The sequence below is a fragment of the Coturnix japonica genome, chromosome 1 (genome assembly GCF_054131305.1).
Source record: "Coturnix japonica strain WE chromosome 1, WE-NBRP24, whole genome shotgun sequence".
Lineage (NCBI taxonomy): Eukaryota > Metazoa > Chordata > Aves > Galliformes > Phasianidae > Coturnix > Coturnix japonica.
This window is the reverse complement of record NC_140663.1, coordinates 126305147-126331077: the sequence shown is the minus strand read 5'-3', so window position 1 is coordinate 126331077 and position 25931 is coordinate 126305147. Positions and strand designations below refer to the sequence as shown.

The following is a 25931-nucleotide window of genomic DNA, read 5'->3' as shown; positions in this document are numbered from 1 at the left end:
TTCTACTGCAACTCAGTGCCAGCAAAATCACCAGCTCTTGCTGGTTTATACAGGAGCCTTTGCCACTGAAGCCCATCAAATGCCTGGACTGAGGATGTATAAAGCCCTAGTGCTGTTTTGCAACTTACATCATATGCCCTGAGACCTTTGCTCTTGGTCCTACTAGGCCTAACTCAGATCAGTTTGTGCAGCTAGAGCTAACAGGTGGCTAAACAGAGGGCTGGCTGGGCTATCCTGGTCAAGCACTGCAAGGGGAAATTGTGGATTCCTCATCCCTGGAGGTAATTAAAATATGTTTGTTTGTAGAACTAAGGTACATGGCAGAAGCCTAAGAAGAGAGACTATGAATGAAAAGACTTCTATGAAGGGCTAACAAGACCCCTCCATTTTACCAGGTAAGCCACTGTCCCCAGCTCATGTACCCTTGGCAATCTGACTCCCTCCTGCTGGTCACTCAGCTCAAATGGCTTTGGTCCAGTGCTTCATCAGTTATAATCAATTGCAAAGTACATTAAAGAGCCATTTGGCATTATACGAATGAAGTCTGACATACCTCACATGTATTCATGTCCTGGGAAAGTTTTACTCCCCCTCTGCCATCACAATGACAAGTATAACTCCCTGGCAAGTTGACACATGTCTGTTCACACAGCCGTTCTTCACATTCATTTATATCTACAAAGACCAGCAAAGAAGAGAGAACACAGCTATTAAATTTATCTGAACATGAATTATTTGGTTAAAAAAAAGAGTTAGCAGTGTTATTTTGAAGCATCTTTCATCTGACCATGCTCATGTGCTCCATATCCATAGACAATACTTACTATACCACAGTATACAAGGAGATACAGCAACACGCACAGATACTTTTGAGCATCCATTGGATCTTGTACTTCTCCTAAGTCCAAGAAATCTCAGTATTCTGCCCCATACAGATTGATTCATGCACTAAAAATCACTGCAAGCTCAGTGTGTTGCTCACAACTACTGAAAGGCAGTAAGACCTAAAAAAAATTTTTACTGAGCCCTGACAATCCATTTCTGGTTATTTCTTTAATAGCTTTAGAGCACGTAACAACGTTAATGTGTTATTTCATGAGCTTACCATCACAAGTCTTTCTCTGCTCATCATACCTGTAGCCTGCATCACAAACACATTCATATGAGCTTATCAGATTTTTACAGCGAGCTTCTCCACAGATGTCTGCTGATGCTGCACACTCATCTATGTCTGCAAAACAAGTAATTAAACAACACTACATCAGATGAGTAAAATCACTTCAACTGTTTGCACACCGGAGTGGGCTCAGGCTCAAGCGATCGCTCTATTCTGGTAAATGAAAAACCAGTATCTTTAAGGATCTACCTCTAGGGTTCAGCTAGACATAAGGGATGATGTCAGGCTTTCAAAACCAGTTGTTGCTTCTTTCTTTAAGCCATCAAACACCATTGGAAAGGACAATGCAAAATGAGCCTGGAAATGAAACAAAGCAACCCTGTGCAAAACCAAAAAACCCACTCTGTCCATAGGACTGAAACTGAGGGCTAAAAAGCAGAAAATGAGGAAAAGCAGTAAGACTTTTATTAAAACACAGAAGCAGCACTCAGTCTGTGGAAAACATGAGATTTCTATTCTCAGATGAGCAAACTACCTTTCCTTCCTTCAGCACATTCACAAAACTGAGATCCAAATCTGCTGATCTGCACTAGTAAAGGGGAGCTGAGGAAGAAGGACTGTCACAAAGAACAAGAGAGATGTTGTGTGGTTGTTGTGCCTACCAAGGCAGGCAATGGACTGGAACTGGAGGCCTGTAAAAGCAGACAAACGCTTTTCTAACTTGGTAACTAATACTCAGCAAAATCCTGGTACTGGAAAAACATCTGTAGTATAGAATTTCACATTTACCTTTGCTTTCTAACACATCTTAAAACTACAACCGCATCTTACACTTTGTGATTTTCCCATGTATTTGAAGTAGTCTACGGTAGTCTATCTATAGTCCAGTCTACAAATCAACATGCAAAAACTGATGTTGTCATGTATGCACAAAATGATAGGAATTAACTACCAGAAACTGTCAAAATGCACAAAAGCATTAAAATGCTATTAAAAATCCCAGCTAGAATTAATTGCGTCTGCTGCTAACACCAGCAACATGATGCCTGGGCATGGACACATAGCTTGTGTGAGATGTTCACAGTGTTCTAATGAACACTGCAATACAAAGCTAACTCAGCTCATTTGAATGTCTGTGCACATCAGAATGGATGCCATGTAGGCCATACCATCATCTCTCCTGACTGCAGAAGTGACACAGAAACAAAATCCTGCTCTTTTTGTCTGTTAGCATGAATACGTTGAGTCAGGTACGTGAACTGCTCAGAACTGTGTCACTGCATTCATAAGGGGTATATATGCAGACTTGTTTTTCTCAAGACACAAAAAACACTGACAGCTATCTGTGATCACTCATGAGTGTGTGTGTCTCAGCACGCAGTTCCTTAACACTTTTACAATCTCAGTTGCCCAAGTTCTGTTACGTAAATTCACTCCACCATTTCAGACATTTACTTCAGATCCCCACGTTCTGCTCCCAGCTGCCACGTCAAACAGTGGCATGCCTTCACTGGGGCCTTTCTGCAGTTATTAACAATCAGTGGCAGCACATTTATCTGTCTTCACCTATCTCAGTTAATTTCTTGCTGATGCACTTATCTAGATTTAGAAAAATGGAACAATAAATACGCAAACTAAAAACAAAAATCACATATACCACAACTCGTGAGATTGGGAAGGAGTGTAGCAACACACCTAGGCTGTCCTTCCTCCTCTCAGTGTCGGGATACAAGGACTGATCAGCTACAGTGATTTAACACTACCCCAGCCACAGACCTCTGTGAATCCAGCCTGTATTGGGGCACTGGAGAGCAGTGTGGTGGGACCACAGAGAAAGTAGGATACAGTGATAACATGAGCATCTGATACCATCCCAGACCTCAGCTTCTGCTGGGCTGGGAGGCAGGACAGGAAGGCTTACCTTCACATGTTTTGCTGTCTTTAAGAGCATAACCACTGTAGCACGAGCAGCGGTAGCTGCCGAGCTTGTTGAGGCAGATCTGATTACATCCACCGTGCTGCACTTTGCACTCATCGATATCTGCACCAAAAGAAAGTACTGCAGTCAGCTTTTCACCTCTGACATGATCTGAGGAGCGAGAGTGGGGTAAGGAGCTGGGAAGGGGAAAGAGCAAACAAGGAACACTATCACATCTGCAACCCGATGGTTACAAGAAGCACAGAGATTTCATTTAAGCACTTCAAGTGCATTGGCTTGAGTTCATTTGATAAGAGAAAAGACAGAGCAGGAGCTGTAACTGAATTTCCCCCCCATAGGTCAGACAGTGTAGCAGAGTATCTTCAGCCAATGGAGGTGAAGAAGAATATGCTTGCAGAACATATATTACTCATATACTTACATATATTAATTTTTATGATAGTACAATCAAGTTTGGTATTAAACAACACAAAAAGATATCCTCACTACTACAGAGCACAAGACAATACAAGAAATAGTAAGCTCACAGCTACTGTGCTCCACTGACACCAGCAGCAAAGGCCTGCTTGATTCAGGAGAGCCTTCTGTGTGCCCTACCTGCTCACAATGTCCTGTCTGCATAAGGGACTCTGGAGTCAGCTGATAGGTAGAACAGCAATTTCATGGTGTTTTGTATGAAAAAGAGGGGGATATGCTTCGGACTGGCCAGTTGCTAAGCTCTCAAGGCTGCTGAGAGCTGATGGATCAACTGCCTCAAATACTTAAATACACTGCTTGTGAGTGAGCCTATAATTTCACCACAGTATTCACAATGGGAACACAGGATTTGGATCTGCTGCTTAGTGGCCACAGTCCTGGACTGGCTGGATGTGCTTTATGGCAGCCATTTAATTTTGGCAGACAGAACAGCAGCGGCCCTGACAGCCAGAAAAAAAAAACAGGAATCAGAGAAGAACAGGAGGAATTACTCAGTATTTCATTACAGAATACAGAAAATCTCTTTGGGCTTGGAACATACTGCATGAAAAAATACTCTGCCTGAATATTCTCTTTGGACTTGATGGGATTATACAGTGGAACATGAGTAGAAGCTGTAGTAGAAGCTGTGGTGCCCCATCCCTGGAGGTGCTCAAGGCCAGGCTGGATGGGGCCCTGGACAGCCTGAGCTGGTGGGGGACAGCCCTGCCCATGGCAGGGGTTGGGGCTGAGTGGGCTGTGAAGTTCCTTCCAATCTAAGCTATTCTATGGGCGGACTTGGAATCATACTGCACCACTGAGAAGGGATTTAGAAGACTAATGTCAACAGTTCGTGCATTAGCAAGAAATGACAACCAGCTACCAGAACTGTCTGTTGCTACTGCAAGGAAATGGGCAGATAGGACAATTTAACAGGGTCTAGAATTTGCCCTCTGTTACCACAGCGTTAACTGCATCAGTTGAGGGAGCTGCATCTGCAAAGCAACCACCAATTCACTTGTGCTGCCCTTTTCAGAGGAATGGGACAGGAAGCTGGGGCATAACCTGTTAGATTTCCTTGTCAACAGCAAGCTGAAATCCATTGAAGTCATTGTAAAAATGCTGACAGGCAGTTATATGATTTCTATAAGAGCAAAAGTATGAGTGGTGTTAATGCAGGTTCAGTACTACGACTTTTGAACTGAGCATCACAGTATCAGTGACTAATTTAAAATATAGCAAAACTGAACACATCGCTATTACAGAGCTGAAAGATAACAAAACACTCATTACCTTTATCACATGTTTTTCCCTGCCATCCACGTTTGCATTCACAATAGAAGTCCCCCTTGAGATCTTCACACCTGACAGTCCCCTCTTTGTAACAAGGATCAGGAGAACACTGATTCGGCAAATCTGATTTACAAAAGGAATTAAAAAAAAACACAGAACAAAACAGAGCAATGCATTGAGGTCAATGATGAAAGCTCTTACTAAAAATCAAGACACTTGAATACTAACAGAGAATCACTATCAGAAGATCTTGCAACCTAAGACTGTCAAGGTATAAACTGTTTTCACAGCCTTAACCAGGAGGAGCAGTGCAGGATACATTTAAAAAGGAAGTCCTAAGACATGAACACATGATGCTTGGGCTTCTCTTTTGGTGAGCAGATGTGGCAGTTTCTCATGCCAGAGTGGGGTTGGCAGTGCTACAAAGCAGTGACTCTACCCAGTCGTTTTGGTGGAGGAGACTGAAGCTGTCACAGCTGCTGCAGCTAACAGCCTTTAGGGGAAGGACTGCTGTCATTACCAACACCTTCTACAGTCCCAGTCCTGGCAACACATGCTTACAACTCAGCAGAACCCCATTCAGCCCAGATAAAAGGAAGGCTATACAAAAGGTTTTACAAAAAGGTAAGTTTGCATCACCTCATTAGCAGCAGCTCTCTACACTGGGCCAAGAACCATGTCCACTGCTTAGACAAAATACATTGATTTCAATGACAAAGTACAGACATCTGACTCATTCTGCTGTAAAAATTATTAGAGAAACTTCATGAGAAGTGCAATATGCAGTCAAAACAATATTTTAGAAGTATTATTTATGTGCAACATTAGCAGCCTTACACAATTCTTCCTACTGCACTCTGTTCACCACTGTGCCCATGGGCCTTTTGGACTTCTGAGCTGTGCTTTGGACAGCTGTTAGGGCTGGTGCTACGTTAGGCAGAGAAATAAGGTAAGAAAATAGGGTTGGACTGTGTTCGTGTTATATTTGCCAGGAAAAATATGTCAGATTCTTACTATGGGCTGCACTGCACATTCCTCATTAATGCAACCCCCAGTGGACAGCCCCATCTACATCACACGAACCTAAACCCTGCAGACACCAAATCACTTGAAGATAGTTTAGTTAGTGTGGCAGTTTATCCAGGTTATTGTGGAGAGCTCATTTCTTATTTGCTGTCCATTCTTCATTTATCACAACGTGCAATATAAAAATGTCTGCCATTCCTTTCTCTGCAGGGCACTTAACTCAGTTTCATGATTTCACCCACCTCTACTAAAACACAGCTCCAGCCACTTCCTCTCTTCAGGTTCTCCTCCTCTGACACTAGCACAGCTTTAGCTCCTAACTGGGGGCTACATCACTGAGCAGATAATAACTCATCCCGAGCCCCAACAAAATGCTCTACAGAGGACAAGGGAGGAGAGAACCAGAGGGCTGTTCTGGGATGGAATGTGACTAGAATCCTGTCAAAGAAATGTGTATTTTCAGTATTTCATCTTGATGCTCAGAAACTAGAGCCTGAGTAACCCTACAGGACAAGCATACAAACTCAACTTGTAAGAGCCTCACAGAAACAATCATCTCCTCAGCAGAAACTAGGTCACATTACTTTTCTTCCTCACCACTCCAGCTTTGCAGAGTTGAAGCAAAGTCACAAACAAGGTAGAAGAAGTGCCACATAAAATACAACACAGTCATGTGGGCTGCCTCCAGCACATGCCCATCAGAATAATCCAGGTAAACCCCTGCCCAGAGACACACCACCAGAGGCAGTGGTTAAAGTGAGGATGACCCGTCACAGAGCAGCTCTTTTTCTTGAGTAGATCAGAATTTGTATACAGTAAATAGAACAGTTTACAGATGGTAAGCCAAGTCTTTTTGAAGAAGCACCAACCAATCCACCCAGACATGGCAAATGTTGTCAGTCAACTGTGTTGGTAGCCAACACAGGTCAACAGGGCTTGTCTTGAGCATCCTCATTCTTCAACTCTTCCTCTTAAACTGGATTCTCATGTGTCTTGCAGAGCCAGATGGAAAATAATATTGCATAATAATAAAATCTTTCTATTCCATCAATAATGTGCTGATAGTCTGCTCCTCTTCTCATGAGCATTTGAAAACACAAGACAGTCCTATGCACTCCTTGTGGCTTCACAGCTGTGCAATTCTACCAGCTTCACTGACATTGATTTACACCATTATAAGAGAAAAAAGAGCTCTTGTTCCCATTGATTTACTCAGACTTCAGTAAAAGTATTAAAAGTAATAAACAAGTGACACTTTGTGTGCTTTGGTCTATGTCTGATAGCACATATATGTCTCCTAATTGCAGACAGAGAATAATGTTGTTTCCATTTCACAAGTACATGCGGAAACAAGACTCCCTGAGTACAGTCACTGCTGCTTCCAGTTCCTAATCCTGCACGCTGAACTAGTATTTTGATATTAATAAATGGCACAAATTAAAACATCATTTGGAAAATGCTAGGTTACGAAGATTACGACACTCAACACATAACAAAAATCTCATTGTTTTTTTAAGGTCAGATGTAACTTGGGTTTCCAAAAAATCTTGTAGCACTTTCCAAACTCTTGCAGAATCAAATCCCTGAATCCTAGCTGACCCACAATACCTCTTTTAGAAAAAAATCCACCTCTGCAGATCAGAATATAGTTATCTATGTGTAAAGCAAACATCTATGTGTGAAGCAAACGTCTGAGTTCTGTCTGCAGTTCAGTGGAGATCTAGTCAGTACTATGGAGTCCATAAAGTGATCTCGCTCTCCCTAGAGCAGACACAAGTTGGCCAGTGGCATCACTATACAGCCACATACAGACTTACTCTGACTCCACTGACTGTAACGGGACCTACACAGCCATAGGCACCTGTGCTGGAAACACCTGCATCTACCTGCAGCCCCAATCTAAAGATCCTATGAAACAGATCATTCAAATACCCCAGTAAGGTGCCTATCCACTAACACAATTAATATGTGGACCTTATTTCTAGCATAAACGATACACCTCTAACTGCTGGGTTATGCAGTGCCCCTTCATGTCAGATTAGAAGAGCCTTCCAGTACCTTGTTTTGAGAAGAGAAAGAGACTGTTAAGAAACATCACACTTCAATGTGTCTTGCAGGCACAACCCTGGAGAGCTACACAGCCTTTTGGCAGCGTCTAGGAAAAATAAGACATGCTGGAATCAGCTAAGCACAAGGTCTGTCATTTTTCCAAGCGCATTTCAGGCTCCTTTTCCTGTGAATTAACAATGGCCAGCCAAAACTCAGCCACTTAAAAATATTTTAGTATTTTAATGGGGGAAAATATTGTCATTTTATTGCCAAACCACCGCATCTCCAGTGGACTGAATCCCTAAAAACAATTACTCAGCTCTCATTTTTTTCAGAACACAGAAAATATCCTCCCCCTTCAGACTTCTGTCTCTGAAGCACAGATCAGCTATTTAGAACCAGTGTTCCCAGCCAATGCCACCATTTGCAGCAGCAATTCCCACCTCCCTGGTGTGCTATGCACAGGAGCAAAGGGAAACACCCAGCCCCATATCCTACATTGAATTAGTCTGCATAGCACACAGGTACCTCAGGTCTGAGAGCTCCCATTCCATTGGCTTCAACTTCTGTGACTGATACATGAAGGCATTACGTGAAGACAAGTCTAGACACACCACTTACTAACTCTGGAATTCACTCTTCAGAATAGAGTGCTCATAAGTATGAAAGCTTGACAAAATCCTGATCCTGCTTTGGTAGCACTGGTCTGAACATAAGAATGACCCAACTCGGTCACAGTAAAAGTCTGAACGGCAGGGACAAAAATGAAAGTAAAAACATGTGTGCATGGTTTTCTCACCGTTTTCACTGATCTGCTTCCATAGTATCTTAAGAATCTTTAAGAGAATATTTACATGGTACCTTTAGCACTGCTAAACTCAAAAGGGAACTGGAAAGGTCTCACAATTTACTGATACACCAATCCCTAGTGTCAGCAATGAGCAAATTCCTCTCTCCCTTCTACACAGATATCAGATTGACTTCCAAATTGATTTGAAGATTTAAAGGCTGTAAAACCTACAGCATAATCATGTGATGAGTGCAAAGGACCTCCTACTCAAAGCCTTCAAAAGTCTGACATGAGCCTGGCTTACACTTTGTTAAGGTTATTTAACCTTATGGGGGAAAGACAAGTTAGCATTTGAAAGGAAACTAAAGGACTGGCACAGAGTACAACGTTATGGTAAATCTTACAACTTGTCCCTCTTGCTTCTCAGTTCATCCAAACATTAGGGAAGTGGTAGGAAGTAAATGTCCTGCATCATAAAATATCAAACCACTGAGTGATGAGGGAGAAAAGGCAAAAGGTTCTAAAAGTGAAAAAGCCTCGATCTGTTGCTCACATTAGACAATCAGAATGGAAGGTCAAGCATAGAAAACAGGAAGAACAGTATTAAATACTAGTTAAAAATGTAAGTGACTGGCCTGGTTTCAGTATTTCAGGGAGCACAAGAGAACATTTAGCTACCACATAGAAAACAAAAATGCTTACTATGTACGCATGTAAGGAAGTCTGGACTTCTTGTATATGGCGACCCATATTTGTGAATACAAGCTGAAGAAAAGAAAACAAAATTGGTATTATTACAATAATTACATGGCGGCTGTTAAAAGCATGTAAAAAGATATCTAGCCTGCTGATGTTTCACTAAGCAAGGTTTTGGAGGGCGTATGCAAAACCTATGCAATAGTATAACCTCTCAGATGTCTTTGACTTCTTAAGTTCATAAACATTTTTTAGCTCTGATGTACAGTGGAGTTATAAGCCATCTGAAGTGAATGATCATTTTACCAGATGACACTATAAATGCATACTAGTAGCTACTCAAATCTGGCCTAGTAAATCTCTTCTGAATCTAAAAGGTACATGGGGCTTTCTCAAATTGCTGGAATTTGTGCTTTTAAATGCTACAGGTTAAACACAAATAGGAAGCAGTACAATGGCACAACGATGACACAGTCAGTAGAAAAAGTCAATGGACCAATCAATAAGATTTTATAATACGGAGATCAATTAATAGCTAAGATAATTTAAAAGGGATGAAAGTGGAAGACTAAATTATTTACCAGTTCTAGAGGCTACAAATAATAAATGCAACATTTTAACACACACAAAACACACAATCTATGCAAATATAAGTTTTAAAAAAGCCCTTAAAACCACATACAAATGTAGAGTAAGTCTTAAAATTAGGAACCCATGCTTATTGCAGTTCTGGTTTCCATCGCTTTCCTTAGAAGAGCTTCAGCTGTGACACACTCCAGTGCCAGGTACCACACACATACGAGGTAACAACGTAGAAAGCTGCAACTCACCCAAGTATTTCGGGTAAAAATATTCCTGTAGGAGGAAAGAAAAGAAAAAAAAGAGCAAAGATTTATTGAATTATACTTGTTTTTATTGTCATTCTACTGGTGTTTAACAGCTGCTGTTAGTTTGGTGGTCTTGTACAGCAGCTGTTAAACAAGATCCAAACATAAACGTCCTCATTTATTTCATTGTGAGCCAGAAGAAACAAGTGGTCATAGATCTGTCTCACAAGGATAGTGAGAAACATCAGCTCCTATCTCAGTGCATGGCTGGACAGCTGACCTGCCAATAGCAGTGACTGAGCATTAAGCCACCTCACCACTATCTCAGGGGCAAAGGTGCTCACTGCAAGGTACAGAGAGGAAGATGGATCTAGGAATGAAAACCAGAGGGCAGGTACAGAACAACTTGGTAGCCCTGTGCCTCCTCAGAGTCCCTCTGCTGAGTCAGAGCACTTGACACAGTAGCCACAAAAATAAAAGGGTACATCTTGCTTTTATAACAGTTAATAACTTACAACTCCAACAACATCCACTGTCATGCTGCCCACTACATCACCTCATGGAAGGTGAATGAAGGAATTTCATTATCACACTGTATTTACAGAGAGATTGGGACAGTAAATGTCATATATTCTACAAAATTAATTTGGACCATGACGTGCAATATTAGAAACTACATCTTTTATTACATCCTCTTAATACATATCTTTGCAGAAGATCATGCATATATACAAATGTATATGAAGAACACTGATAGGCACATAGTGTGATTCAGTTTGACCTGGACTGTCTAATGCAATCAATTGGTTGTCAAGGTCATATAAACAAAGAGGTTTTCACTGCTGCCATCCTCTAGAAAAAAAAAACAAATCAATCATTTCTGGAAAATATGCCCCAGTTAACTGAAAAGTGCCATGTAAATCTACAGTCTAAATCATGAAAGCCTCAACAAAGAAACGTCAGAAGCAGCCCACAGTCTGATTTTCAGTTCCAATACAAAGGTGATAGACAGCATCTTTTGAGGCTGAGCTTTATAATATCTCTTTGGGTTAAGAAACTGAGTGCGGAGTTCACAGCTCAGTACATTTCCCAATCCTATTTATTTATTATTTTATTTTATTTTAAGGCTTAGGTTTGGAAAAGACAAGTCAAAAAATAGAGTCAAAAGAAAAGTACAACTATGCAGTCTAAATATTCAGATTATTCAGATAAGCATCCAGCTAAGCCATAGCCACAAACTGAAAATCAGCCAGCACTCAAAAAGATAGCTGCAAATGATGAAATATACCACATATATAGTTATTATTTCCCTTTTATTCAATATTCATCACAAAAATGTGCAGATGTATTTCACCACCACCACTAGGATAATCCAGAAACTGGCAAGAACTACTTTTTCTACATTCACGGGACAAGAATTAGGAGCCTTCATACGCACAGCTGACTGCTTAACTGCTTGAAATCAGTGAAAGCAAAGGTGTAAAGCAAACAAAAAAGAAGACCACCACCAACAAAACAGAAAACCAAACTGATCAGAAGTTTGCCCAGTTAAAGATTCATCTCATGTCTAACTTGCACAGGACAGCCAGACATGCATTGTTTCCAGTGTGAGTGAGCAATTCTGTAATGCCTTCTCAGACTTCTGTAATGTTTTACTGACCCACAAGCACTGAGGAAGATGAAATCCCTTGGCCCAGTACAGATCATGTCTCTGACAGAAGTCTCAGACTCATTTTCTTTCTGCAAGAAGATTTCAGTTCTATCTTGAGGGTCCAAGAAAAATAAACAATTCTACAATGTCTTGTCAGACTTCGGTGCTGTAATGTCTTAATGACCCGCAGATGTTGAGGAAGATGAAAACCCTCAGCCCTATATACATCATGTCCCTAACAGAAATCTCAGATTCATCATCCCTCCACCAGAAGTCTTTAGTTCTGTTTCTGGGATCCAACAAGAATGTCAGAAGAAATGCTCTGAGGCTTGTTAATAAGAATATTCTCTGTTGGCATTTTGTTGATCTCTCAACTAGTCACCTTAGACTTCAGGCTCACTATCCAGAAACCCAGTCAGGATTCCCTGGATTCAAATGCAAGTTAGTTAACTCTGACCACTGTGGCTTCTATACTGATGCTCATCTCTCTGTCAGGAGGTAACACCTCAGTGTGTATACGAGGAAGATGGAGGTGCTCCAACCAAGGCCTCAGAGGAGTACCAACCTTCAAAAGAAACCAACCCTCACCAGAGATGGTTTCACAACTCTGTCTGCCCCTGACCAGTCCACCAAAATATACTGCCAGCCCTGCCTCTTGTGACCCAACACATTCTCTGCTTGGTTCCCACTTGTCTACCAGTGTTACCACATGCCACATCATCTGCCCCCAGCAGTACAACTCAGCACAGCTCTCAGGTAGAGAAGGAGAAATGGGTTTGAGACGAGGAAGTGCCTGGTGTCTGCAGGCCTCCACCCTTCCAGCCATGTGGAAAACATGGCAGTACGCCCATCCTCCAGACAGGTCCTTGCAGGCTGGTTGCAGTTCAGCTCAAGAGGCCTTTTCTCTGCAGAGATTTAAGCACTACAGCCCCCACCCTTGCCACACAAACACATGCTTAGTATAGAAGCACTTTTTGATGCAGCAAACTCAATTACTGGATTCCAGCATCCGCCAGCAGTGCAAGATCTGGGCAATTCACAGAATGGCCTGGGTTGGAAGGGACCTGAAAGATCATGAATCTCCAACACTCCAGACATAGGCAGGGCCACCAACCTTCACATTTAATATGAGACCAGGCTGCCCATGGCCCCATCCAAGCTGGCCTTGAACACCTCCAGGGATGGGACATCCACAACCTCTCTAGGCAGCCTGTTCCAGCACTCTCATACCAAAGAACTTCCCACTGACATCTGACCTAAACCTTCCCTCCCTCAACTTAAAACCATTTCCCCTTGTCCTACTATAATCTACCCTTTCAAAGAGTTGACTCCCCTCCTGTTTATAGGCTCCCTGTAGGTACTGAAAGGCTGCAATAAGGTCACCCTACAGCCTTCTTTTCTCCAGGCTGAACAAGCCCAGCTCCCTCAGTCTGTCTTCACAGGGGAGATGCTCCAGCCCTCTGATCATCTTTGTTGCCCTCCTCCGGACCCTCTCCAACAGCTGTCTTTGGCTGGGGGCTCCAGACCTGGACACAATACTCCAGATGGGGCCTCACAAGGGCACCGCAGGGCTGTGGGGTTAACTGGGCAGAAGTACCATTATGAACTTCTCTGCAAAAGAAAACCTGCAATGTTCCTATGCTCACAACATCTTTTCAACTCCACAGCCAAACTGTTGCTTAGTGCTAAGATCCAGCAGTTACTGAAGTTATACAGGGCATTCATTTGTCCTGCTGCTTTTTTAGAGACGATGGAAGAACACCAAATCAGAACAGCCCTTCCATGACTCACTGTGTATAAATAACCCTTCTGCAAACATAACAATGACCATGTCTACACCAGGAAAATGCTCTCACTATTGCTTAAAGTAATTGGCAGCACTGAGAACCTGAGCCAGAAGGGCCTGCCAGCTGCTCCTGTTTGCTTTGTTTGAGCACTAGGTCAAGTAATTCTGCTCAGCACTGAACCCAGCCAACCCCACGTCTGAGACGCAACAGCAGCAGATGAAAATCTACAGCAGGACTGCAATACTGTCATCACTGAGGGACCTCACTGACTTGCATAAACAGTGGTCATTTCTGAAAAGCGGTTTCTTAGTGCAGACAGGCTCCTGTCACTGGCAGCTTCCAAGCTGCTATGATTACAAAGAATAAAGGAAACAAAAGCTACATCAAATTCAGACATTGCAGAACAGCATGAAAGGACACAAGTCCAATTAACTTTGTCTTCACAGTTCTCCTTATGAGATAAAATTTGCCTCCAGAAATACAGAATAAAAAAGCCCATATCAGAACACACAGCTCTGCCTGTCAGCAAAAAAAACCCTTGTCTTTGGCACAACTGATGTTTCTGCAGGGCTGTATTTGCTGAGCAACCCGTAACAGATGAGCATGTCATCTGTTGCATCAGCACAGCGACAACTCCCACATCATGCCCTTTGCTCATCTCTGTCTAGTGACTCCTTTTTTCTCCTTTTGGGACTGTTTGCCTGGGGCATGGCTTGACCTTCTTGTTTATAAATACTCTTTATGTTTCCACTCTGCAGGCCTGCAGAGCAATGGCACTACTAACCATAATTGGCTGCGAGTTACTGTTTGACTTGGGTGTGTATTTGCACCAACTGCTGTTTAACTGTACAACTTGGGAATGCAAATTTCATTAATACCAAAGAGCACTCTGCAGTGCTTTTTAAACTGGGCACGAGGCTTCTGTTGCACAGCAAACCTCATGCTGAATGACTGGTTCTCCCTCCCATACCGTGTAATTGAACAGACCTGCAATTCAGAACTTAAACTCCATAGAAACTATAGGCGTAGAAGTTAAGCTTCAGTCAATGCCAAATGGCTTATGAAATCATTCCTCCTCGGTGTGAGCAGCACTATGCTCAGCCAGGTCAGTTGTATTCCTATCTTGCTCTGAAACAATGTGCATTCTCTGTGCAAAGAGCAAACTCTCGCAATCTGGCAAGAGAGGCCTCAGATAACCAGGCCTCAGATAACACTGACAAATGTGGTTCAGCTGTCACCTGGAGACTTCAAGCAAATTCAAGGAAACTGAATCTGATGAAACACCTCGTGTAAGTAAAAACTATCATCTCCACTTAACATCCTATATTGTGTCACCGCTCTTCTGTTATTTAAGTCATATTTAAAACAGATTATACATCCCAGTGAATGTGGCTTATATGCTTGAGATCTCTCCTGCAAGCTCTGCAATATTTTATCCACTGAGACAAAACTGCGTTTTTCTTCTTCATTCACTCTAATGATACTGTTGTCTTTTAGGATTCTGCTTAAGTGCAGCTTATGGCAGCTGCAGTGTTTGGTCACTTTAAGGCACCACCGCATTTTGCTACATTGTGGACAGGCAAGCAGGAATGGGGAAGTACATTTGAGACAACTCCAGGCCCTTGTGACAGAATCTGACTTTACACTTCCCTGTTCATAACTTTAATAACTAAATAACTTTTGCATTTTTGTTCCTACCCCACACATTTTCTGGAACTGAGCTAGGACTTGTTGTTCCAGGAGGCAGCCAAAGGCAGCAGCTCTCCAGATGCACATGGTTTTGTACAGTGCCAGCATAACAGGTTCTCCTTTTATCACTTTATTTATGTACCCCACTGGCCAGTAGCATAAAATGTTGCAAAGACAACAGCAACACTCTCCTCTTTTCCTGGGTATCCACCTTGTTTTGCAACCTTGCTCTTCCTCTTGGCTCCACTGCTCAAGGGAACAGGAAGAAAACCCCACACATCAGGAAAAGAAACTTCCCAACAGATGTTGTTCATGTGTGAAAGAGCCTCTAGAACAGCGAGTCACAACAAAACAGTGATGAAGGTATAACTACAGAAGGCAGACCTGCTGAAGAACTTGCAGTCTCATTCTTCATAGCTTGGTTCTTCATTTACTTCTTCAACAGCATATGCTGTGATGACCTTTTGCTTTTTCTCAGCACATGGCCTTCCTGAGAACATGCTGTCCTTTCCAGTGTGATGGCACAGCCCTTTGTGGGGTGAATTAACCTGTAGAACCAACCCAGCCAGAAAATGATCCCTTTTCCCTCACAATTGCTCTCCTTCAGATTGGTACCCTAAATTAGTCCACGTAGTCACACAAGCTGCTGGGCAGGGAGCGCGAACAGAATGGGTGAGGGCAGATTTACATCAGCTGAGCTCCCAGACGTGAATCCAAAGTTGCTGAAAAATAATGTTTTGTAACATTAACAATGTAAAAATAAGAGCTGGGAGAATCCCTTCCCACTCTTTGCCACTGGTTCTGCTTTCATATTGCCACAGTTTGGGTCATTTAATGGTTGCTGAATTACTTCACCATGAAATGAACTATGAGTTAATGACCATTTTTACTGCTACTTTTGTCTTGCCCCAAGACATTCCCCTCTTCCCAACCCAGCTCTGTGTCCCACAGCCTCCAGAGCAGCCATGCTGCCTACTTTCCCTTGCTATATCCTTTCTCTAAACCTCTGGTGCTGGCTCCATCCTTGTTCTTCATACCTACTGGAAAGTAACTGCTCATAATGCATTAAGTTCATCTAGAGTTTGGAGCGCACGTGAACCATAACTGCCAATTTATACATATTCAGTGTTTCCTATACCTGATTCTCAAGCATCTGTACTAACACAGTCTGTATTAATTCCCAGCAGGCTAATCCTCATTTATTTTTTATTTATTTATTTTTTAATTTAGAAAGAAAACAAAAGGAGCCCATAACCATAACACTGCTTTCTTCATTTACTTAATTGGCTTTTTCCCCCTCTCATTAAAACCTATTGTATTCTGCTAAAAAAAACTCTCCAACTTAACCTAACATTATCTGTTTTTTCCATTATCCCCCTCCTTGCCCCAAAACTGCATAATCTCCTGCTTCAATTTGCCATTCTTAGCACCTTTTTCCATTCTAGCTTTGAACAAGCCCTTGGCGCAATATCAGCCACTTTTGTTCTCCCTAGCTTCTCACCTCATAGTTTCATAGTTTCATAGTTTCGTGCGGGTTGGAAGGGACCTTAGAGATCATCGAGTCCAGCCCCCGGGATTCGAGCCTCTGTGTAGCAGAGCGGCACTTCTACCACTTGCTCCACAGGGGGGATTCGAACTCCGGGCCCCAGTGTTGCAAGACGGCGTCTTTAACCACTGCGCCACCGGGGCACACTCATGGCTAACTGAAATGTGGAATGCTTCCATGATGGGCTGCATCAGTATTTCCAGCTCTATTCTGATAATCTGTGCTTAATTCACACGAGTGGAAACAGTTAAGGACCAGGCAGGCCTGACTCCTGCAGAGCTGATGGAAGTTTCTCCCATTTACAAGAAGGGGAGCAGGGACGACCCGGGTAACTACAGGCCGGTGAGTCTCACCTCCGTGCCTGGGAAGATTATGGAACAGATCCTCCTGGACAACATGCTTGATCACATAAAGAACAAGCATGTGATCCGAGACAGCCAGCATGGCTTCACCAGGGGAAGGTCATGCTTAACTAATCTTGTGGCCTTCTATGATGGAGTGATGGCGTTGGTGGATGAAGGGAAGGCGACCGATGTCATTTACCTGGACCTGAGCAAGGCCTTTGACATGGTCCCCCATCACATCCTCATCTCCAAATTGGAGGGAGGTGGATTTGATGGGTGGACAACTAGATGGATAAGCAATTGGTTGAAAGGCCACAGACAGAGGGTGGTGGTCAATGGCTCTATGTCCAGGTGGAGGCCGGTAACGAGCGGCATCCCTCAAGGGTCTGTCTTGGGACCGGTGCTCTTTAACATCTTTATTAATGACATCGATGAGGGAATGGAGTGCACCCTCAGCAAGTTTGCTGATGACACCAAGCTGAGTGGTGCAGTCGATACGGTGGAGGGAACGGATGCCATTCAGAGGGACCTTGACAGGCTGGAAAGCTGGGCTCGGGTGAGCCTAATGAGGTTCAACACGGCAAAGTGCAAGGTTTTGCACTTGGGCCGGAAGAACCCCAGGCACCTGTACAGGCTGGGAGGAGTTGTCCTTGAGAGCAGCTCAGCTGAAAAAGACCTAGGGGTCCTGATAGATGAGAAACTTAACATGAGCCAGCAGTGCGCTCTGGCAGCCCGGAAAGCAAACGGGATCCTGGGCTCCATCAGGAGAGGGGTGGTCAGCAGGGATAGGGAGGTGATCGTCCCTCTCTACTCTGCTCTTGTGAGGCCCCATCTGGAGTACTGTGTCCAGGTGTGGAGCCCTCAGTACAAAAAAGATATGGAGATTTTGGAAAGGGTCCAGAGGAGGGCCACAAAGATGATCAGGGGGCTGGAGCACCTCCCCTATGAGGACAGGCTGAGGGAGTTGGGTTTGTTCAGCCTGGAGAAGAGAAGGTTGCGAGGCGACCTCATTGCAGCCTTTCAATACCTGAAGGGAACTTACTCCCAGGAGGGGAGTAAACTCTTCGAAAGGGCTGATAATAGCAGGACTAGGGGAAATGGTTTTAAGTTGAAGGAGGGAAGATTTAGGTTGGATGTTAGGGGAAAGTTCTTTACTAGAAGGGTGGTTAGGTCCTGGAACAGGCTGCCCAGTGAGGTTGTGGATGCCCCATCCTTGGAGGTGTTCAAGACCAGGTTGGACAGGGCCCTGGGCAACCTGATCTAGTAAATGTGTATGTTTGGTGGCCCTGCTAGGCAGGGGGGTTGGAACTACATGATCCTTGAGGTCCCTTCCAACCCGGGTAATTCTGTGATTCTGTGATTCTGTGATTTGACCAGAAGCAAATTTGATTCACCCTTCTCAATAACCTCTGATAATGCAGCTTGTAGCTAACAAATGTACAAGCTGCATTTGAAGGCAGGCTCAAGTATTTGTCACCCTCCTGCTACTAAAGTCTGCTACTCAAGCAGATGGCAGTCCATACTGCCAAGTACATAGAGGCATACTGCACCACTGTTCCCATCAAGATCAAGCAGACCTACTGGAGTTAAGAGCCGTTTGGATGTGATGCTCAGGGATATGATTTAGCAGAGGGTTGTTAGAGTTAGGGTACTATGGTTAGGCTGCGGTTGGACTTGATGATCTTCAAGGTCTTTTCCAACCTGGGTAATTCTATGATTCCATGATTCTCTCCCATCCTACAAGGAGAAGATAGAAAGGGAAGGGGGAACCTGGTGAACATTCAGATCGCACCCCAGCAGAGGGCTGGGATTCTTCATGTCACTGTCACATAAAGCTCATTGCTTCATCTGCATTTCAGATTCTTGCTAAACCCAGCCTAGAAGAAAGAATGCTGGCATTGCTAGATGTTTTGTTAGGATCAGCAGTTTCCAAGCCATGAAAGCAAAACGCCCCAAGTACCCTGGTGTGGTCACTGCTGACCTTGAGTGAGTGGGGGACTGGACAAGACACCTCCCACATACCTTCCAGCCCAAGTTATTCTGCAGTTCAGTGCCATGTGTATCCCTTCATAGAGTCATTAAGTCATTGAGTCCAACCCCAGCCCCTCTTCACCATGCTCACTAACCATATTCCTCAGTGCCACATCTATACATTTTTTGAACACCTCTGGGCTCCAACACCTCCCTGTTGCAAATCTTCAACAGTAACAACAGCAAGCACGACAAGCAGTGCCAAACAGATGCTGTACTGATAAACTGAGGTCCAAAATAATGAGGCTTCACATATTCACTGTGTTGAACCTTTTTACACAGAGAAACTCCTTGCACAAGAAACCTGCTTTGCTGTATTTACTTCCCAATGTTTCTGAGAACACCAGCAGCCATGTTACCTTCTGCCCTTGATTTTACATGCTTGGATAGCCACATATTTAGAACAGGTCAACCAAATTCCAGGGCAGTTTATCAGTCAGTTAACAAGCTGTAATACCTTGACTGCATACCAAGGTCAAATATTTCTGCAGCAAAGCTTTTTATAAGGCCTCATCAACATTTGAAATGAGATAAGAATGTTATCTCCACATCCAAAATATTCTGCAACTTCTCCCATCCATCAAACTCTGCATATCTTTCCAATAGATTCCATTTACAAACACAATGCACTGTATTTCAGTCCACAACTCCCATGAATGTGCTTTCCAACTTTTTTCCCACCATACCATTTCTTCATTTTCCTGCTTGGTATCTCTAACCTAACTGAAACTGTAACACAAAAGCCTTCCTAGAATTCTGCAGTAACATCTAAGGATGTTATCACCAGCTCCATGAAAAAAGGCTGCAGGATGCATTAACCTGGGCTCACGCTTGTTTTTACCATGTATAGTCATACAAGTTGAGCAGACTGAGTTTTGTTCTGCCTCCTAAAAAAACCTCACAATCTAAAAATGTTTCAATTGATCTTCCTTCCTCCAGTCTGGGCAAGCTGATATTTATATTTTCCGTGACTTAAAAGACAAAAGCTGCGCTGGCCTGCAAATGAATGGCTTTTTAGCCCCACCTAATACGCTATTATTAGCAGTTGATGTAAGTAATGGCACATGTGGCAACACCCGCATGCAGGTTTCAGGGAAAGCCAATCTTCTGCTGACTGCCTGCAGTTACTTTGAAAAGCTGATCACCAAAACAATGAAGGCCTGATGTAGAACAAATGTGCTCTGTTACAGGAGTATGCAATTCCATTGCTGTCTATGGCCTTGTCCAGTAAATGGTTACCTTTCCATAACATAACTCTTGTCTGGATGTTCCTGTTGCTTGGCTGGAAAGCATCAAGGAAGCTACCTAACAGCCTTGCTCCATCTTGTTTAAACACCTGGAGCTTCCTGACTGATGCATTTAATGTAATTTCACATCTCAGCTTTAAGTCATAGGTCTCTGTGGTAGGTTGACCCTAGTAGGCATCCAAGCACCATGCAGCCTCCCATCTGGCCTGTCAGCAACAGGACAGGGAGGGAGGAAAGGAAGAGCAAAAGCAAGAAACCTCGTGGGTCAGGGTAGCAAGTGCTTACTAAGCAAAAGAGAAGCGGAAGAAGAAAGAGAAAGAAAAGAAAGAGAAAACATAACAAAGCAAGTGATGCAAAGGCAGCCACTCACCACCTGCAAGTAGATCAATGTCCAAGCAGATGCCAAGCAGAAGATGTCCAGCCAACCCCCATTCCTCTCCCTTTTTACTACTTAAGCACATTTCTATACAGCATGGAATGGCTCTTTGGTTGTTTCAGGTCACCAGCCTGGCTTCCTGCACACCCTCAAACTGTTCACTGGGCTGGGAAAGGCAAGGTCTGACTAATCATTAATGAACCTTCAACCATCATGGCTGCAAGACCACTGCCCCACAGCACAGAGAGCACCCGTGGGGATACATTCATGCTCTTCTTGAATTTTATGGCATAAAACTGGGGAGATGTGGACAGACCCAACAGAGCATAGAAGCAATGCACGGATATGTTCCCTATGACTAGCCCACCGTGGGAATCCCCACAAGGCTAAGGCAAGGCAAGAATCATAAAGGTTGGAAAAAGTCTCTCAGATCATCTAATTCAGCCACCAGCCTATCCCCACCATGTCCACAGACCATGTACCTCAGTGCCACATCCACATGGTTCTTGGACAACTCCAGGGACGGGTAACTACCACCTTTCTCAGCAGCTAATGTGCTAATGCCAGTCTTTCTGAGAAGAATTTTTTCCTAATATCCAACCTCAGAAGCAAGTCGTGCAGCTTCTTCTGACATGCCCTAAGCAGTTAGCCTCTGTGACCACATTCAGCCTTCAGAGACCAACATTTCAGCCTTCCTACATACAAGAAATCAGCAGCTGTCAACAGTAATCAGTACATTTCCCCAGTCACTAAGAAGTCCTCATTCTACCAAATGTGGCAGCAGTTATTGCAACTCACAGACTGCTAGGCAATGTCTGTTGAACACTTTTCACCTTTCCCCAGCCAGCTCACTCTCAGCTAACTTCCTCTCCTGTCAGCCAGCAGGACTGGGTGTAAATGAAGCATCAGGGAGATGGCAGCACAATAATTGCCACTATTTAAGAGATACCTCCTCTACCTCAGGCGCGTAGCAAGAAAATGTAACAAGATTAAGACAAATGGAAGGGCAGGTGAGCAAAATATTCTGCTCATCACATCCATAGGTACTGCCAGAAGTCATCCATGCCTTACAAAGAACAGGTGGCTTCCAGCGTTCGCAGTAGTAACAGCTCATACGTATGACTCCAAGCTTTGTGCATCGGAAGCCTGCTAATGAATAGCTGCTGCTACCTTGTGCCATATGCTGGTTGGAAAAGATAGGGAAGGCCATAAATCCACCAGACAGGAGGTGCCATAGCTGCATCTCAGCCAAATTCAAGCAATGTGGCAGTGAGGAGCAAGGACACACTGCTCAGAGCAAGTAAATTCTCAGCTCTTGGGAGCTCTGAGTCAGAACAGCAGCCAGGAAGTTTCCCATGATAAAATACAGTGTTTTGCTGCAGAATCACAGAATCGTAGGGTTTGGAAGGGACCTCTGGAGATCATCAAGTCCAACCCTCCTGGTAAAGAAGGTTCCTTACAGTAACAGGAAACATAGGAAAGCATCCAGGTGGGTTTTGAGTATTTCCAGAGAAGGAAACTCCACAGACTCTCTAGGCAGCCTGTTCCTGTGCTCTGTCATCTTCAAAGAAGCTAATTCTCATGTTCAGATGGTACTGTGTACCCATTTGTGCCCACTGCCCCTTGTCCTATCATCAGGCACCAATAAAAAGAGCCTGGCCCCATTCCCTGGCCCTTTAGATATTTATAAGCTCTTTCCTGTGCTGAACATCCCCAGGTCTCTCAGCCTTTCATCATATGGGAGATGCTCCAGGCCTCTAATCATCTTTATGGCTCTCCAGTGCACCTTCTCCAGCAGTTTGCTGTCCTTCTTGAACTGAGGAGCCCAGAACTGGACGCAGTACTCCAGATGTGGCCTCAGCAGGGCAGAGTAGAGAGGAACCTCCCTCAACCTGCTGGCCACGTTCTTTGTACATATCTCAGGATGTCATCCATTGACCTTCTTGGCCACCAGGCCACACTGCTGGCTCATGGCCAACCTGTTGCTCACCAGGGCACCCAGGTCCTTCACTGGAGAGTTCTTCTTACCACAAAGGCCTTCAGCATGTTTGTATAGAACTTCCTACGTTCAAGTTTTAGGCCATTGCTCTTTGTCCTATTGCTGCAACCACCAAGAAGAGCCCGGCCTCATCCATTTGCTTCCCACTTCCCTTCAGATATTTATAATCATTAATCAGATCTCTCCCCTCAGCCTTATTTTCCCCAGGCAGAACAGACCCAGGTTACTCAGCCTTTTCTCATATAGGGGATGCTCCAGGCCCTTAATTATCTTTATGTCCCTTTGCTGGACTCCTTCTGAGAGATCCCTTGTCTTTTTTGAACTGGGGAGCTCAGAACTAGACACAATGTTCTCAACATTGCCTGGCCAGGGCAAAGCGGGAGGATCACTTCCCTCAACCCCCTGGCCATGCACTTTTTAATGCACCCCAGCTGCAGGCAGAAGCTGTTGTTGAGACACACACAGAACTGGTGCACTGCTCAACACTGCCTGGGCAGCAGCTCTGTATTATGCTCCAAATTAAAACTTGGCAGAAAGCAAAGCCAACCTCTCTGCTGCCCTTAACACTGCTTTGTAACAACAGCCAGTGCCTGACTGAATGCACATGTCAAGGCTTGTCCCAAGGAGATGCAGAACAGCTCCTCCATCCCTCCCTCGCCCCTGGTGCGTGTACTGTGTACAAACACACCTACACATTCACACACATACACGCTCCCTATCTCCTCGAAGCACCGAGCTATTAAGAGGAACACACTGTGCAATGAGAAAAACACCTCCTGCTGCTACTCGGTGCCAGATCAGCTCTGCAGCGGGAGCGGCTGCTTCCAAGCAGCGTGGAGAGGAAGGAATGGGGCAGACGAGCCAAGCTCTGTAAAGCAGCACAGCCGCATGTGCAGGGAGAGAGGACAGCAGACGTGACAGCCTGCAATAGGGAGCCCAGCAAGGTCAGCCCTTCATGCTGGGTGCTTCTAGATGCACCTGGCTGGGGGAGCATAGCAGCAGTGGGCCTGATAAGCGTGCCTCCATAGTGACAGCTCCTGAAGCTGCCTGCTCCATAACGCTCACCCAGCTGGAGCTGAATAGGGAGCATCAGCGTGCGTTCATCAGCTCTGCTTCACCGCCGGGCAAGGGGCCCTCAGCACAGCTGGCGATATGGCAGCAAGGTGTCCGGGATGCCCCGCATCACCTTGCAGTGCCCTCAACCAGCATCCTGCCGGCACGCCCTGCTCAAGTACCCGCAGCATCCTCCTCACTGGGGCTCTTCCACCGGCCTCGGCCCCATCGCTTTGTCCTCCTCCACCTGCGCGGTCCTTACCGTTTCGGGGTCGTTCTCGAAGACCTCCCGTGCCTCCTCTTTGCTGCAGTGCTCCTCCACGCACTCTCTCTCCAGGTGCCCTTGCTTAGTCTCCTCGAAGATCTGGTACGCTCTCCGCTGCCTCTGCCGCAGGAACTGGGCAGCCTCCGGTGCTCGCAGCAGCACGGCTGGGCCAGGCGGCGGGGAGGAAGAAGGGCGAAATGCAGAGCGATAAGCGGCCGAGCTCGGTAGCCCCGCGCCCTGCCGCCTCCCGCCGCCGCCTCCCAGGGAGATGCCGCACCCGCCGCCGTGTTCCCGGTGCGGCTCGGTACTCACCCTGCGAGCAGTCCGCCGCCAGCAGCGCCAGCAGCAGGGCGGCCCCGAGGGGCTGCGGCATGGTGCAAAGGATCGGAGCGGAACGGAGCGGGGCGGGAGGGGAGCGACGAGCCTGCCGAACCCGCCGGGGGAGCCGCTCGCCCATCCCACCCAATGGCTCCCGGCCGCCGCGGGCGGGACACACCTCGCGGCGGGGCACCGGGATCGGCCTCACGCCCCCTGCCCGCCCCCAGCCGCCCACCTGCATGAGGGGCTGCCCCCGCGTGGGGAGGGCGGTGTGACCGCGTAGCTCTGCGTGGAAAGGCTCCTCATGCTGCTTCTCTTGCTGCTTCTCCTGTTTTATTCGCCGCTAATGTTGCGGCTTCTCCTGGTGTTTTACAATCAGCTCCTAAGGAAAGAGGTTGCTACGATCCATACCGCTATGTCAAGCGCCGCTGTGCTAATAACCCTTCTCCATCCGCGGTCAAACGGCACACGTCCTGTGTAGGAAACCTACTGCAAGGGGATGGACTGGGTGATGTCTAGAGGTCCCTTCCAAACTGTGATTCCATGAAACCCCTTTACAGAATCACAGAATCACAGAATGACCTGGGTTGGAAGGGACCTCAAGTATCATGTAGTTCCAACCCCCCTGCCTGGCAGGGCCACCAAACATACACCTTTACTAGATCAGGTTGCCCAGGGCCCCGTCCAACCTGGTCTTGAACACCTCCAAGGACGGGGCATCCACAACCTCCCTGGGCAGCCTGTTCCAGGACCTAACCACTCTCCTAGTCTCCTTTAGCTGTTATCCAGAACTGTGGGCACAGCTTCCAGCTGCACCTGGAGTTCACCAAGGTTTATTGCTGCTGTTTTCAGCAGACAAGGGAATGTGACAGATCATAGGATGTCATTTATTTTGCTGTATCTAACAGACACCCGTATATCCACAATAATCTACAGCATTCGCAGTGTAACTAATGCAAACAACACATATTACATATATACTAGATTGGATATTAAGAAGCATTTCTTCACAGGCGTGGGTCTGCAGTGGCACAGGCTGCCCAGGGAGGGGATGCAGTCATCACCCCTGGAGGTGTTGAAGAACCATGTGGATGTGGCACTGAGGGATGTGGTCAGTGGGCACAGTGAGGGTGGGCTGCTGGTTGGACTGGATGATTTTAATGGTCATTTCCAACCCTCATGATTCTATGATTCCTACCTTTCCTGAGCCCTGCATTCTGTGCCTGGTAATGCCATAGTGTACCCTATATTCCTGTCTTCTAGGAGTCCATGATCACACCCTTTTTGTTTGCACGCATAGGCCTCTGTTGTATCCCGCCTAAAGCAGCTCCTTTCTAAAGCAGCAGAGCTTCGGGCCATTTGGGTCGTAGTTTCCAGCACTGCTCCAAGGAACAGTCCTACTGTTCCCACCCTTTAGTCACGTCTGCTTCTT

General features: G+C 45.2%; 1 protein-coding gene across 1 annotated transcript in view; it reads right to left on the bottom strand.

Annotated features, from left to right (window-relative positions):
* Positions 1–24759, bottom strand: part of GAS6 (growth arrest specific 6) — a 33007-nt gene extending 8248 nt beyond the window's left edge. The window contains exons 1-8 of the mRNA XM_015849516.2: positions 24494–24759; positions 24179–24345; positions 10197–10221; positions 9373–9435; positions 4806–4928; positions 3039–3158; positions 1106–1231; positions 554–675 (exon numbers count right to left, since the gene is read on the bottom strand). Of these exons, the coding sequence (XP_015705002.2) occupies positions 554–675; positions 1106–1231; positions 3039–3158; positions 4806–4928; positions 9373–9435; positions 10197–10221; positions 24179–24345; positions 24494–24740 (993 nt within the window). The 5' untranslated portion in view covers positions 24741–24759. The remainder of the gene's footprint in view (positions 1–553; positions 676–1105; positions 1232–3038; positions 3159–4805; positions 4929–9372; positions 9436–10196; positions 10222–24178; positions 24346–24493) is intronic.
* Between the last annotated feature and the right edge of the window lie 1172 nt (positions 24760–25931).